We start from the raw sequence: 16,680 nt of genomic DNA, 5'->3' as shown, positions 1-16,680 counted from the left end.
TTATTTATAAAATATATAATGCATAACAACATTTATTATGAATACCTTTATAATGCATTATTCATAAGGGTCCATGTGATCAAAAACAGTCCTAAGATACACATATAACCTTTATTTCTTTCTTTTCATTTCAGGGTGACCTGGACATGTTCTTGTGAGATTCACTCAGAAACTTGTGTTCAAGTCTGTAATTCCAGCAGCGCTAGCAAAACCAAACTGAATTACACAACAGCAGCTGTTGCCAAACCAGTGCAGGCCATCGCTCAGCCAAAAAACTGCTGATGTCCGGACATCTCAATGCTTTTAAATGGATAAAATGATAAACATCCCACCTGGAGACTTCTTGCTCGGGCGAGCTGCCATCATGTACGTCTGCCGGGGCAGGAGAGGGGATGATGGGAGGGACATGGAGACCCCTTTAGCCAGGCTGAGTCTGAGGCCTTCATCTGCGGGCGGGAACGGACGGACACCCACAGGATCCTGCATCTCACCGCTGGGACACCTGCGCTGGGCACTGAGCAGGTACGGCTCTCCTGATAACACACAAACAACAAGACCTGTTTTAATGTCCTGTTTCACATATTGATATTGCACATCCTCTAAATATTGCCCAGCTTCTTCACAGAGCAGAAGACACTGTTAACAGATTGATAAACATCTGAAATAATCAAGTTAACATCCCCTGTGAAACTGACAGGCACGTTTAGTTGACTGACACTCTCCTAAAGACTGATTCAGTCATCTTAATAAAAACAAATAGTTGAGTTTAGATTACAAATGTGGCAAAATCCACAAAAGGTTTTTACTGTAAACCGTAAACGCCATTAAGAGAATGAAAACTAACTAGCAGAGCTCAATAATAATACAGAACAATGGGTCTCAGATAGATTTGTATTGCATGCTATTCAATGCTTTACTGTTTTTTATTATTATTTTCTTGCTTTTAATGTTTAAAGAACTGCTGTTAAACCTGATGGTTTTGTGCCACTTAAGGGGAAATAACTAGAGGCTTCTGGGAAAACTCATCTATTTGCTATTTAATATTTGAATGGAATACTGTGCAGTGTTTACTGAATACTGCCTACTACTGTTTACAAAAATACACATTGAAATACTTTTATACACTATTTAAAAATGGATTATGCAGTAACTAACATTTCAAACAGTAGTTTGCAACAATTTCGGTCACATGACCTCATCAGCCTCTGAGTTATAATAGTTAACTATAACTTTGTTACTTGGTGTAAAATAAAATATATACATGAAATTAAATAAAATTCTAATCATTTACTTTAAATTGACATACGTACTAAAATGACTACAACTAAAAACGAAAAAAAAATTAATAAAAACGATATAGACATTTAAATAAAATAACAATAAAAATAACAAAACAATAACATTATTAAAATACAATTCATATATTAAATTCATACAATTTAACTTGATGCACGAAAATAACCAACAACTAAAAATTTAATAAATATTAATAAAATAACAACAGTAACTAAAACTTAATTTTAATAAAATGTAAACTAAAAAGAAAACCGATTATATAAAAATTAGTTTAAAATATTTATTACAAATATAATAGTTATCTCAATGATACTAAAATAACCCTGACCAGCATGCAGTTATCTAATAAAATATACGTTTTATTTTATTTTTTACTTATTAAAATATTATTTTAATTAATTAGAAAATAGATTAAATTATTTTACATTTTATTAATTTTATTAATTAATTGTATTACATTTGAATCCAATTTTGAAAATGTCTTAATCAGCAGCGAGATTAAAATACACATCAAAATAGAGAGGTTTAAATCACAATGTTCATTTCCAGTTGATGGAATGAGACAGACTGTCAAGTTAAGTGCAATGCATTATGGGATACAGTATCTCACACAGTGCGCTTTATTGCATACTGTGCATTTTATTTATCTGGACATTCAATGCATTAAGTGCACATACCTATTCTATTTACTGTAGAAACACACAGTATGACAGTAGATTATTGTGAACAGTGTCTCTTCTCCCACTCACTCTCTCCCACTGATGAAGAGCAAAACAAAGACGTCTAGTGTTTGAAAAGGCAACGAAATAGTGAGAAATGGAAGAAAACAGGAAGTCGGCGTGCCCTAGTCACACCTCCGCTCTCTTTCAACACCCACTGGGGTCACGAGTGTCTGGTCAGAGCAACCTCTGACGAGAAAGCTGACCGATGAGCTCACAGCTACAGAAAAGTGTAAGCTGCAGTTTATTCTAGCCAAAAACACCCACTTGGACAGGAAGAGATCATCTGACCGACATGCAAAATCTCTCAACACAGTGCCTTTCAGCAGTGAGTTTAGGCAAGGTCACGTTTTCATGTTTCTATAGTGTTTTATAGAATATAGAGCAAGTCAAATCAGCTGCACAGTAATAAAAAGGAAAAAGACAGTGTTAATGTTTCAACTGCAATACATCTCTATAGTAGATCATATTTTCATTATTCAGCTCAATTCAGTTCATTGTTGATTCAGTTAAGTTCAATATTGGGTCAGTGTTGCAAAGAATTATTTATATTGTACAAGTCAAACTCAATGGTACCTGAATGTATTCTGCATAAAAAAAAAAATCCTAAAATGTATGTAAAAAATTAAAATAAAAATATAAATATTTGTTATACAAAAAAGGAATATGACAAAAGAAATAAGATAGGGGAAATTTAAGAAATAAAATCAGAGTGCAATCAGTAATGCTAGACTGTTGTGGTTGTCAGCATGTGGTTATCTAAAAAGATATTATTTAAAAATTATTATCCAATCTTAATCTGTAGTCGAAAAAGTTAAAATAGTGGTGCCAAAGCTGCCATTACTTACTCTACAACAAATGAAAAACATTTAAAAGCATTTAAAATATAGGAATAAGGAGGAAAAAAATAATGAGGGACAAAAATGGTTTTAAAAAAATTTAAGAAATAAAATTAGAGAGTCCTCAGTAGGATATAGCAGGATTGGATTAACTATTTGTGTTTATCTGAAATAGCAGATACAATAAAAATACAGATGTGGCGGAAAAACTAAAATAATGGAACAGGAGTGTTCTCAACTGGCTTTATGGAAAAATGTAAAGAAATTATTTTTATTGCAATTTGTAAGATATTGATTTATTTGTGGCACCTGCCACAATATCAAAACTCACCACCACAAATAGATTTTCCAAAAGGCTTTGACTTCATTGAATTGCTTCATGCTAATTAAAAAAAAAAAAAAAAACTTTTTAGCACTAAAAATAAAACCAATGCCATTCTTTATACTGATTTTACAATTGTGTTTTTGTAAAAGTTACATAATTATGAAAAACAGTAAACAATTTTTACCCAAATTTAATTTGTCTTTTAATTTATGAAATTTAAACACATTTTATTTTTGGTAAATAAAGGGGTTTTGCTATTAAAATTAAAACATGGAAGAAATATTGTGACTTATTTCTTTAAAAAATAAAGTTTTTTAATTTTTTCAACAGTAGCAGTGTCACGTACATTTTACTAAATAATAGTAATATTTCTAGCACAATGCCCTTATGTAAAAATTAACTTTAATTAATGCATATTTGTCATTTTAACTGAACTTAGGACTGGTGGTGATGCTTAAGATATTTTTGGTCATTGAGGGTTTCTGTAAAAAAATAGTAATGGATCAAATTAATTATTATTAAAAGATAATACTACTACTAATTCTACTATCATACTAATGTATATACAATGCACTATGAATTGATGAGCTGCTGGGTTCATGAATATTAATCACGTTGTCTGCGTTCGGTCAAACTGATTTGCTGAAATCAAAACAGGGACGGTACTAAATCAGCGCCAGCCAATGAAATTGCCATTTGCGCATTAGCTCCGCCCACTCCCGGAGAAACCGGTATGTCTTCTGCTTGTTTGAAAATGAATATGAATAATTCTAAATGAACTCCATTATTTTGACAGGAGAAGACAACAAAGAATAGTTTACATATAGCGTGTTGTTTAAGCGTGGTAAGACTCTCGCTCTCTCTCTCTTTGCATGTGTGAGAAACAGCGCTATCAGTAAAGCGACGGTGAGTCGTGCGCCTTCACACAGAGTTTACAGAGCATCAAATACAGGTGTGCTGTGCATCCATTTACATGAACTGAAAAGTTCAGATCGCTTGATGGAGAGAGAACTCTGAAGCTCAGATGCTGAAATTAATGCAAGCGTCATGCGCTTCAGTCTATTTAGTAAACAAACCCCAACGTCTCTGCCATTCATTCATTCACACAGAGACGCCCAGAACACGGATTAACATTTACAGATACTGGTCCATATGGAGATTTGATTTGATTAATTTATGCTAACTTTGACAAATTTCATGAATGTCCATATTAAAATGTAAGTTTCATTTTCATGACTGGATTTTGAGATTCCTTTGCGGAGATCATAGCGCTGAACCGGGTTTGAACGGGACCTCGGTACTACCGGTACTTAAAGAAACCTGGTACCGTCACATTTAAATTTTTTTAGTACCGACTTGGTACCGAAGTACCGGGTCTTTTGACAACACTACTTGATAAAGCAGCGTTTGTGAGCTCAGTGCTGCTTTGAAGCTGTTACCAGAAACATAACTCAAAACAAAAGAAGGATATAGGGCTTATAGTACTGCCATATCAAATTTACTTGCAGCCTAAAATGACTCTGTTGACCTTTAGTGATATGATGCCATACTAACCTGGAAAACTAAGCAGTGATTTCTTCACACAACCGTTTCCAGTCAGACTCATGCAGCTTGAGGTTTGTGTGAATACTGAATGTGCAAAGTCACTCAATCACCATGAAATCACCATGAAACCAGTGCAAGAGTGAAATCATCCCTGAGTTCATGTTATTGGCCAAAACCTCTTATGCTATAATTCACACCATATTAGCCAAAGAGCTGTAAATCCTTCATGATGGCAATCCTCTGTGGCTTGGCAAAGAGAGACTTGTGTCACGAATCATTTGCAAAAACTATCAATTATATGGCCACTCTTTCCTTCCTTGAGACAATAAAGACCAACATCTTCCTTTACAGCTTGAAGTAAAAACTACAGACGTCTATTTCTGCCATAGAATAAATATAAGAATAAAAAAGTAACTCACAAATGATGCAGACTCAGAATTCAGAGAAAAAAAGCCATAAATGCAAGATGTAAACTTGGAATTCTAAGAAAAAGTCAGAATTCATCGTTTATTTTTCAAAATTCTTTAAATTCTAAGAAAAATATTCAGAATTTTGAGATAGAATGTCGTTATGATCTTTTTTATTCCGTGGCACAGCTTTAAACCACTTTTACCACTTTGAGTTGGATAAGAGCAAAACAGGCATTATGAGAAGCAGGTGAAGGGTCGTATTTTAGCATGATTGCAGAGCTGTATTGATCAAACTACACTTGTCAAAAATAACAGTGTTTTGAGTGATAGCTGGAATCAAGCAGCTCTCAAAAACACAGACAAATGACTTTCAAGCCTCTTTCATTGAGACAAAACAATGCTGAAGTCAAGCCTGACATTTGAGGAGTCTTCTGTGAGTCATTCTCTCTAGCAACAGACCACAACACTGAGACTGCATCTTTCAGACAGAAGGATGTACTCTTCATGTCATGCTAGATGGATATCAGGACTGCTCTGTCATTTCCTACAACCACAGGCTGGAAAACAAGGGACGCCACAAGAAAAAGAGTCCACAGAGGAGTATAAAGCAATTGAGATTGAGTGTTACAACAAAGCCTAGATGAACATACATGCTACATTTGAATTCAGCTAAAAGAAGATGCCTTAAAGTAAGCATAACTACACTGATTTCCTTTGGGTGCCTAAAACGCTGTCTATGTAGGCAGCACACTAGATTTTGGAAAAGTGCCTGAGACAGGCTGAATCATGACAGATCGACCACAGACGGCCTTCGAGAAACTAAAGGGAAGACAGACTGAAGCGAAGAGACAGAAAAGTAGAGAGAAAGGCAGTTTGAGAGACACTAAAGTAAACTAACCAAACCTAATTTGCTCTTTGGATCCAAAGCAAACCACACGCAGCAGACCGGCAATTTTAGCTGCACTCGAACCCATGAAACCAGGCCTAACTAATTATACTGGTGAACGGACAGCTGATTATAACCTCTCTAGACTTTCCTAGCCAGTATAGACTGAGACTTCTAATTATAATAGTCTGATTATATTTATAAAGACTCCGATTAGACCAGGACTGAGGTTTAATAAACGTAATGCACAAGGGAGAGGTTGCAATTTTATTTATAGTGAAACCTCCACCACAACACATCTTATACTGGTGCATATAAATGTAAAAGTGATTAAATACCACTCTTCCACATTTTTATTCAGTTAAAAAAAAGTGCAAAAAAAGGGGCAAAAAAAGATTTTTACTGTATTTTTCTTCTTACATTAAATATTTTGGTTCTTCCTGACTACAATGGCTGTTTGATTAAAATGTCAATAAAAATAAATACATAATAAATTTACAGATAATTAAATAGATCATGGATAGATAAATAAATAAGAATCAAATTTTGAGCAAAATCATATGCCAGTAAATATTATTAATTCAGAGAAAAACAGTAAAAAAATAAATACTATATTTACTGTATTTTTACAGCATCTGACTTCTTACACTATTTGAGTCTGCCTGACTACAATGATGTTTGCTTAAAAATACAATAAAAAATACATAAAACAAATAATAAAGACAGACAAATAAATGATCATAGCTAAAATGAATAAATAAATGAAAAAATGTAAGCCGTTTTAGAGCAAAACCATTTTAACAAATTGTTACGTGTTCATTAAGTGTAAAACAGTGAAAAAAACAAACCTTTTTAAGCTAGATTTTTACATTAAATATTTCATCTATCTGACTACTTAAAAATGTAATTCTAAAATAAATAGAAAAAGATGGATTGGTTGAATGGATGGATAAAATTATACCATTTCAGTGCAAAATCATACATACTTCATATTATAAATACAATGAAAAGACTGGAAAATATCAATATTTATTTTTATTATATTTTATATATATTTTTTATTATTATTTATAATATTGATTATTTAATTTAATATATTATTTCTATTATATTTCTATATTTGCCAGCCCTAGTGTGTTCTCCTGAAGTATTCTGAGGTGAATATCTTCAGATCAGATGTGAGGGTGTATCTAAGGCTTCTGTGAGTCTGCTAGTTAAATAAATCTGGCCTCAGGAATGCAAGTCGTCATTGTTAAAGCTTCTAAACGCTGAAGAATAAAAGCCCACCAGCCCCTGCTTCACCTCCCCTCACACACACACACACACACACACACACACACACACACACACAGACTGAAGAAAGGGACGTAACCTTGAGAGGCATGAGCTCTATTCAGACAGAAAGAGCCGTTTAGTATTCACTCTGGTGCTCGGCTTGTCACACATACAGTAAAGCGCCTGTGGAGAAGATCCTGAGTCACAGCCTGAGTTTGAGTTTCATCACTGACCTGTGGAGAGCTCACATTCACTTCAATTAATGCATTCTTTTGTGATCATGGGCTCTGCTCACTGTGTACAGGGCATGTGTGAAAATATGAGAGTGTGTGTGTGTGTGTGTGTGTGTGTGTGTGAGAGAGATCAGCCAGATAATCTGGCAATAATTCATGCAGATTCTCTTTGTTAAATCTACAAAGGTGACTGACTGAGAAATTGAATGAGCGTCTGAAACCCTGGAGATACTAACAACAGCAATGACAGAGAGAGAGAGAGAGAGAGAGAGAGAGAGTGGGTGACGCAACACAAGTGGATGACAAGGACAGAGGAAAGAGCTGAGAGATAAAAGAAAGAAGAAAAGAAAAGAGAGCAGGGGCACGTATCAAAAGTAATGGAAAAACGAAGTTACAAAAGAGGAAAATAGAGGTAGAGGAAAGAGAAATGGAATATAATTAGATTATTATGAGGAAAAAGTATAAAAAGGAAAGAAGCAAGAGGCAGAAAGAGAAAGAGGAAGAAAAAAGAAGAAAAGGAGTAAGGAGAAAGAAGAAAGAAGAAGAGGAGGAAAAGACAGATGAAAGGAAGACGAGAGACAGAGAGGAGAAAGAAGATGAATCAAGAGCAAAATGAAGAGTAAAGGGAAAACAGAAAAAAATAATGAAAAAGTGGAAAAGAAAGTGGAAAAATGGAGTGAAAGAAGATATATATTAAGATGGTGGAAGATGAAGAAAGTGAGGGGGAAAGAATAAAAGAGATAAAGAAGAGGAGAAAGAAGCAGAAAGATGAAGAGCAGACAGAAATAGAGAAAAAGGAAAGAAAAAGGAATTGAGGAATTGAACCAGAAGAAGAGAACAAGAAGGAAAATTGGAAAATGAGGAAGAGGAAGAGAGGAAGAAGATGCAAAGAAAGAAAGTGGAAGTGAAAGAGTGCTGTATCGATATGATGTGAGTCTGGGTCACACAGCATGTTATCAGACTTAACTCACAATAGAACCACACACACACACACACACACACGCACGCACACACACACACACACACACACACTCTATAGAGATCCATCCAGACAGCTGATGCTTCTGTCACAAACACCACAACAACAGACACAACAGTCACATCCATTCACAAACACACTCTAGGCTGATGTTTCCTTATGCTTTCAACTAACTCAATCTGAGCAGCTGAGTCCTTAGCATCTTCAAGAATCGCCTTAAAACACATCTCGAACACAACCCTCTAACTTTAGGACTCACCAGTCTAATTCTAATCTTTTTGTATACTATTTTCTTTTCATTTAGTATGCAATTATGTGTGTGTGCGTGTATGACCTCTAACACTAGCTTGCTCTATTGTCCTCATTTGTAAGTCGCTTCGGATAAAAGCGTCTGCTTAATGTATAAATGTAAACTATATATATATATATATATATATATATATATATATATATATATATATATATATATATATATATATATATATATATATATATACACCTACATTTCACAACTCAAACTCAGAAATCATTCAAATAATATCTAATCAATCAATTATTAGATGAAGACATCATATCTGAAGTGCACACATACTAAGAACAGGACAGCTAAGTTCCCCCAGCAGAAAATAGCTGTAATACACAAGAGACAGGAAAGCCACGAGCACGTCACTGAAACATCCTCTATGGGAACATATTAGACAGTTAATGCGATGAGATTTCACAAGCAGACAGACATCTGAAGTCAGAGCAGCTCAGCACTGGCAGAACAGTCTGGAGCCTCTTTCCCAGAAGCCCCAGGGGCTCAGAGACGAAGGGGCATGACATGTTCCAGTTCTCTACATAAACGCTCAATTTCAGCTGGGATGGGAAGAGAATCTCAGTGCAGAGCGGAGACTTACCCTCATGTTTTATATGAGAAAGAATGTACAACTCTTGGTAACCGAACCAGAGTTCAGAGTAACTCAGTTCTGTAAATAGAGCACCATTTCCAGTATCTTGCTACTTTTAAAATATATAATTCAGTTATTCTCTTTTGAAGCTATACGTTTAAATAACAATTCAGGCATATTTAAAACCTATCAGTCCACTCTGTGGTCATCTTGGCTACAAATGCAGGCAGCTGTTTCTTACAAGTACAACTCCACTCTACCTAAAGAGGAAAGGACGGACATCTCCAAAACAGTGCAAAATTACTAATTATTTGTCAATAAAACATTCCAAACCTGCATAAAAAGTAGGGGAAAATGTGGTTCTCAAGCTTAAAAATGCAATTATCATGGATAACAATAATAATAATAGATATCACACAGATTTCTATTTAACCGATTTCCTATTTAATAATTACAAACAAACATTTTTTTTTTTTTTTTATATTTATGTGTATGTGTGTGTATGTGTGTGTGTGTGTGTGTGTGTGTGTGTGTGTGTGTACTTATATACATAAGCATGCATGTGGATGGAATCCCATTTAACCTCAAATCAGCACAGAAAACACAGAATAAGTCTGTAAATTCTCTGCTCTTTGAGGATTTGGCAGACGCTTCAGGAACTCAAGGAGGTAAAACCTCAAGCTATCAGCGAGGCTGAATGTGGTCTGTCACATTTAAGAGTCTCAGGGCTTCGATGAAAATCCTTCCACTACAAAACATGACCTCAGTTTACTGATGATGTCTAAGGACAACATCCCTACACGTCTCCTGTAAATCTGTTGTAAATCTCCTGTGCATCTTAAAAAGATGTTTTGCAGATATCTACATCTTAAGGATTCATCATTCTCTCACTTTCAAGTCATTCCAAACCCATGTGATTCTCATCTCCGTGGAACAAAAGGAGAAGTTCTGATGAATGTTCTTATTCTGTGAACTGGATCAAATGATTCATTCAAAAGAGTCAACTCTAATGCTCGATTCATTCATGAACACCACACTGCAGCTTCAAAGGACAGTAGTTTTATGTTCAATGGAAGAAAGAAAGTCCTGCAGGTTTGGAATGACACAAGGGTGAGCAAATGATGACAGACTTTAAAAGATGAAAAGCTAGTTATTAGTCTTGTTTAACATTATCTTAATTCTGCTTTTAAGAATATATTTAAAGGATTCACTCACAATAAGCCACTTAAACCATGAGGAGTGACAGTAAGAACTGAGACTACCGCAGTTTTGACAACAGTTAGGCTCTGGAAGTAAAATCCTATTTTTTTCTGCATTGGGAAATTAATTTTCGGCAGAGATGCTCTGAGGAGCCAGGAGCTCTGAGGCGGTTTCTGTAGAAGGATCAGGAGCATTAACACAGATCATTAAGCAGAGCGTGGAGCGCAGATCAGTGTGGGTCAACTGCATGACTGGACATCAGGAAGACAGTTCAGATGCTTTAAGTGGAGGTAAATGAAAACAAATGCGGCTCACCTCACACCATATAATCCATCAGTAAACAAGCAAATGCTGCAATGAGAAGCCTTTCAAAAGACCTGAGCCATGCATTCATACACTAAAAGTTTAGGGATTTTTGACTTTTATGCACACCAAGGCTGCATTTATTTAATTGTGATATATTATAAAAATTGTAAATGGCGGTTTTCTATGAGAATATATGGTCAAATGTAATTTATTCCTGGGATGCAAAGCTGAATTTTCAGCATTATTACTCCAGTCTTCAGTGACACATTATATTTTTAATTTTATTTGATCTACTTAATTATTTCTCTATTTTTATTATATATTTGATTAAAAAAAATCATTTTAATGTGTCTTATTTATTCTGTGTACTGAGACAGATCCTCTGTGTATGTGTAAGCATACTTGCCAGTAGACTTAGTTCTAATTCACTTACACGTCATTAATTTTTCACAATTTACACAGACGTTATACAGAAACTGTAGCATTTTTATTCTTTTTCCGATATATATATATATATATATATATATATATATATATATATATATATATATATTATATATTTTATATATATATATATATATTTTGTGTATTTATTATTTATTTTAACATTTATTTTTGTTACGTTTTATTTGCTTTAAAAAAAAATTCTGTGCGCTGGAATTTTCACTGATGCAAATCCCTTGTGTTTATATAAGCATACTCTGCAAAAAATACAATTCTAGTTCTGAAATAAAATCTTTTTTCACATCATAAACATCTTTACGGTCACTTTTGATCAATTTAATGCATCCTTGCTAAACAAAAGTATTAATTTCTTTAAAAAAAAAAAAATATCAGTAACTTTGAATGGTAGTGTGTATTGCAGGCATTGTTCTGAATTGCTTCTTATCTTATATTCCACAAAATATTGTAAAACTACCCTCACCACATCAACATCAGGATAAGTGTTCGCAGGCGGTGAATGTGAATCAGAGGAAATATTAACCTCCCACAACTCTTTGTCATTAGGAAAAGCACAATGACACTGGGTCAGTAGTTCAGCCTGGCCTCTGAACGCTACACAGACTATTCATCAACACACACAATCACAGCCGTGTGAGACCGAAGAGCACAAACACACAAACTCATGACAAGCACTTCTGTGCATGGGAACGGAGCGATTCTTTTCTTACTGATTCCATTCACAATTATTTTATATTCAAGTCCAACGTTTTTAATCTGGGGCTTTCCCTAAAAAATTGGCACAGAAAATACTGCATGTACATGCATGAGTCATTTCAACACACTGCTGAAGTGATATATTGTCTGTAACAACAGCGTTCCCGTGTAATCCTGATCAGGGAATGACATCACTCCTGTTCCCTGCCAAATATGAGGTGGCTTTATTTGTTTAGCTTCTTTTTGTCTCCTTTTCTTTTATTCTTGGGTTTCAAAGGCATCTCCAAGGTCATGGACGCCTGCGGGACCTTGGAGGAGAAAGAGGGGAAACGAGACGTGCTCCACCAGTCAGAGATCTGGATGCCAACTGGCTAGCTGGGAACCAAAGGCCAGAGATTAGGACGTGAAGCCAGACAGCTGACTGTCGACAAAGTCTGGTGAAGTTTACAGCATATTCTGGCCAAGAATCACACTTAGACATGAAGAGACTGACAGACATCAAAAAAATACAGCATAATCATAATAGAAAGAAAGATTTCTAACTGAAATGAACACTTTAATTAAAATTGTATACATATAATTTTAATAAAAACAATACAATTTTATGATTTATATATAGTATATATTTTTAAGTTACCATATTAGGGCTATCAATCGTTTAGACTTTTTACACTTACGATTAATCACACACTCATTACACATATATTTATATTATACTTCTTATATATACCGGATCTTTTTGAACCAGTTCACCAAATCGAACTGAATCGTTTTAAATGGTTCGCATCTCTAATACGCATTAATCCACAAATGACTTTAGCTGTTCACTCTTTTAATGTGTCTGACACTCCCTCTGAGTTCAAACAAACCAATATCCCGGAGTAATTCATGTACTCTAAAGGCGGTCGCACACCGGACGAGACGCGCCGCATCGCGTCGCGCCACATGTAGGACAACTCGAGGTATCGCACACTGGACGCGCACATTCTAAATGCGTGAGCTCAATTTCGCAGCAAGATGGGAGAGTTTTAACTTCATCTATTATTTTATATTATTTATTTTAAATATATGATTTTAATTGATAAAAGCTGAGTTTTTAACGTTAATTAATGAAAAGAATCTGTGTTATTATAATAAGTCTGTTATTGTTTTGTTGTATCTGTTGTCTAGGCAACTGTGCTACTGAAAACGTAACCAAACACTTTGTAATGTTTTATTTGAATGAAACAAGTGTGCTGTACTTTAATTTCAGTTTCAGTTTATAACATCTGGGTTTTTTAATATAAAACTATGCGGATGGCGCTCTGTGGCGCGGCAGAAATTTGAACAGCGTTCTGAGTCGTAGCTGGGCGCCGCGGACAGACGCCGAATGGCGCCGCCGGTGTGTGTACTCACATAGAGAATAATGTGTTCGAATTTTAAAGACGTGGCGCGACGCGACGCGGCGCTGCGCTTCTCGTCCGGTGTGCGACCCCCTTAACAGTACACTGACTGAACTGCTGTGAAGAGAGAACTGAAGATGAACACTGAGCAGAGCCAGATAATGAACAAAACACTGACTCGTTCTCGAGTCAAGAACCTGTTGCATCGGTTTTCGGATCATTAGTAGTTCTTCCGGACAGTTTGATTCAATAAACCGGCACAGCCACATTAAAAAAGTTAACAGCTCAAGTCATTTGTGGATTAATGCGTATTGGAGATGCGAACCACTTCAAACGATTCAGTTCGATTTGGTGAACTGGTTCAAAAAGATCCAGTTACATCGAATGATTCGTTCGCAAACCGGATATGACAAATTGCTTTGTTTTGAACTGCCGTACAACAGACACGGAAGAGAAGACAATGCTGAATAAAGTCGTAGTTTTTGCTATTTTTGGACCAAAATGTTTTTTCGATCCTTCAAAAAATTCTAACTGACCCTCTGATGTCACATAGACTACGTTGAGAATGTTTTTCTTACCTTTCTGGACATGGACAGTAGACCGTACACACAGCTTCAATGGAGGGACAGAAAGCTCTCGGACTAAATCTAAAATATCTTAAACTGTGTTCCGAAGATTGACAGAGGTGTTACGGGTTTGGAACGACATGAGCGTGAGTCATTAATGACATATCTTTCATTTTTGGGTGAACTATTCCTTTAAGTGAACTGAAGAAAGCTTGACTGAATGACGTAAAGACAACATCATTGGCCTGTTATTTGACTCTGACATCAATGCGGTTCTGTATTACATAAACAAAAGAGTTTTGAAATGAGATCTGAGAACATTACGTGAAGGAAATTGAATGCTGTGGCATGTTAATGTGTTGTAGTGAATCCTGTCATTATCACTGTGCTGCTGCTGTTGATTTTGTCTCGGGGTGTGACGGCTACCTGCCAGTTTTCTTCCCCGATGCATTAATCTCTGACAGAAAAACAGCAATAATTCATCTCACAGAATGTAATAAGATTTAAAAGGATCATGACTTGAGGAATCAAATTTTCCCGTTGAAGCATAATGTTATAAAGTTCCAAAAACCCTCTGCCATAAGCCTGGCGAAAACATCTGAACATAGAACTACAGGACTGCCAACATTTACACACCATGAATCTGTCACAACATGAGGACGTTTAAACAGAAGTCATACAGACACAGTAGCAAAAGAATGCCTGTTTAATAATTATCAGAAATACAATCTAAAATGGTCATACATTTTTTTTACTAGGGCTGTGACGGTGGCAGATTTTTACCACCATGGCGGTAATGGACCAACAACCAGCAACTTTTGGTGCTTTTGTCAGTGTGGGCAGGTGCCAAATCCTGCTGGAAAATGAAATCAGCATCTTCAAAAATCTGCTCAGCATAAGGAAGCATGAAGTGCTCCAAGATTTCTTGGTAAATGGGTGCAGTGACTTTGGTTTTCAAAAAACACAAGGGACCAACATCAGCAGTTGACATTGCACCACAAATCATCACAGACTGTGGAAACTTAACACTGGACTTCAAGTAACTTGGGCTATGAGCTTCTCCACCCTTCCTCCAGACTCTAGGACCTTGGTTTCCAAATGATACACAAAACTCGCTCTCATCAGAAAAGAGGACTTTGGACCACTAGGCAACAGTCCAGTTTTTCTTCTATTTAGCCCAGGAAAGACGCCTATGACGTTGTCTGTGGTTCAGCAAATTCCTCGACACGTCTGTGTGTGGTGGCTCTTGATGCCTTGACCCCAGCCTCAGTCCATTCCTTGTGAAGTTCACTCAAATTCTTTCGATTTCGCGTCACAATCCTCATAAGGATGCGGTTCTCTCTGTTGGTTGTGCAGCTTTTTCTTCCACACTTTTTTTCCTTCCACTCAACTTTCTGGTAACATGCTTGGATACAGCACTCTGTGAACAGCCAGCTTCTTTGGCAATTAATGTTTGTGTCTTAACCTCCTTGTGAAGGGTGTCAATGATCGTCTTCTGGACAACTGTCAGATCAGCAGTCTTCCCCATGATTGTGTATCCTAGTGAACCAAACTGAGAGACCATTTTGAAGGCTCAGGAAACCTTTGCAGGTGTTTTGAGCTGATTAGCTGTTTGGCATGCCACTATATTCTGATTTGTTGAGAGAATATTTGAATTGGTGGGTTTTTCTTAAATGTGAGCCAAAATCATCACAATTAAAACAACCAAAGACTTAAACTACTTCAGTCTGTGGCATTTAATTGATTAAATATACGAGTTTCACAATTTAAGTTGAATTACTTTTCCATAACACTGCATCTGTATAATGTAAAATGATCATTAAAATAAAGGTTAACTTAAAAAAATTTTTTAAAAGAAACTAACAGCAAGTTTAACTCTAATGATCAAGAATGGTCTTAAAAATAAATGCTGGCAAAAATAAATCATTATCAAACAACTAGCAGCCTGTTTAATTGGAATAAATGGTCATAAATAAATGTTGGCCAAAAGTATAACTAACAGTCTATAACTAAAAAATTATGAATTAAATATCTTAAAAAATTAAATCTAGTTCAAGAGTACTTTTTTTATTTAGGACTTATATAATCACAATGTTGTGTAATGAATAAGTCTAAATGCGTCAGTATTAAACAGCTGAATTCAAAACAAAACACTCATAGCAGCAAAACATTGAATGAATAAGCCATTTTTAAAGCTGTTTTCAAAGCATGAGATATCCATACACCTGTGACCTCTATAAGTCTACATTACTACACCATGTAACCTGCAACCTGCAGTTACACAATGGATCATCGCATCTAAATCACTTGCAATCAATGAAGCTGTCAACACTGGGAGAGCTCGTCTGACACACAGAGCTTCTGCTTAGTGTCAGACTTAAAAAAATGGATTTGGTCATGTAAGTGGTATAGTAGACTCTCTACCATTGCAGACACCAGCCAGACCAAACTCCAAGTAAACAGAATTTAAAAATACACAGAAATCAACAGAGGAAGAGCTGCTGAAGCAGCAGAAGCCTCTGAACACCCAAGAGGCAGCTATTAGCCAGGAGTTTATGTAACCACAAACACAGTGTCTATGAGGTCTGGGACTTCAGGTGTGTCCCAGCACAACGCTCACATTACCAGACAAGCAGAATAACAGCTCCATGGGAATGGACATGAGTCAGGG

The 16,680-nt window shown here is 35.8% G+C and overlaps 1 protein-coding gene and 1 long non-coding RNA gene across 4 annotated transcripts in view; one reads left to right on the top strand and one right to left on the bottom strand.

Moving 5' to 3' along the window:
• The window catches only part of tanc1b (tetratricopeptide repeat, ankyrin repeat and coiled-coil containing 1b), a 160,189-nt gene that overhangs the window by 106,920 nt on the left and 36,589 nt on the right, over nucleotides 1–16,680 (bottom strand). For all 3 annotated transcript variants that reach the window (XM_026271137.1, XM_026271139.1, XM_026271138.1), the window contains exon 3: nucleotides 333–533. In XM_026271137.1, coding sequence (XP_026126922.1) covers nucleotides 333–533 — 201 coding nt within the window. The remainder of the gene's footprint in view (nucleotides 1–332; nucleotides 534–16,680) is intronic.
• LOC113108235 (uncharacterized) lies at nucleotides 7,783–15,484 on the top strand. The gene is made up of 3 exons (XR_003292759.1): nucleotides 7,783–8,458; nucleotides 12,339–12,498; nucleotides 14,768–15,484. It is a non-coding gene; the product is annotated as an uncharacterized LOC113108235 (long non-coding RNA).

This window comes from Carassius auratus, chromosome 9 (genome assembly GCF_003368295.1).
Source record: "Carassius auratus strain Wakin chromosome 9, ASM336829v1, whole genome shotgun sequence".
In the NCBI taxonomy this organism is placed as follows: Eukaryota; Metazoa; Chordata; class Actinopteri; order Cypriniformes; family Cyprinidae; genus Carassius; species Carassius auratus.
The sequence above is the reverse complement of the archived record's forward strand: the minus strand, read 5'-3'. Positions and strand labels throughout refer to the sequence as shown.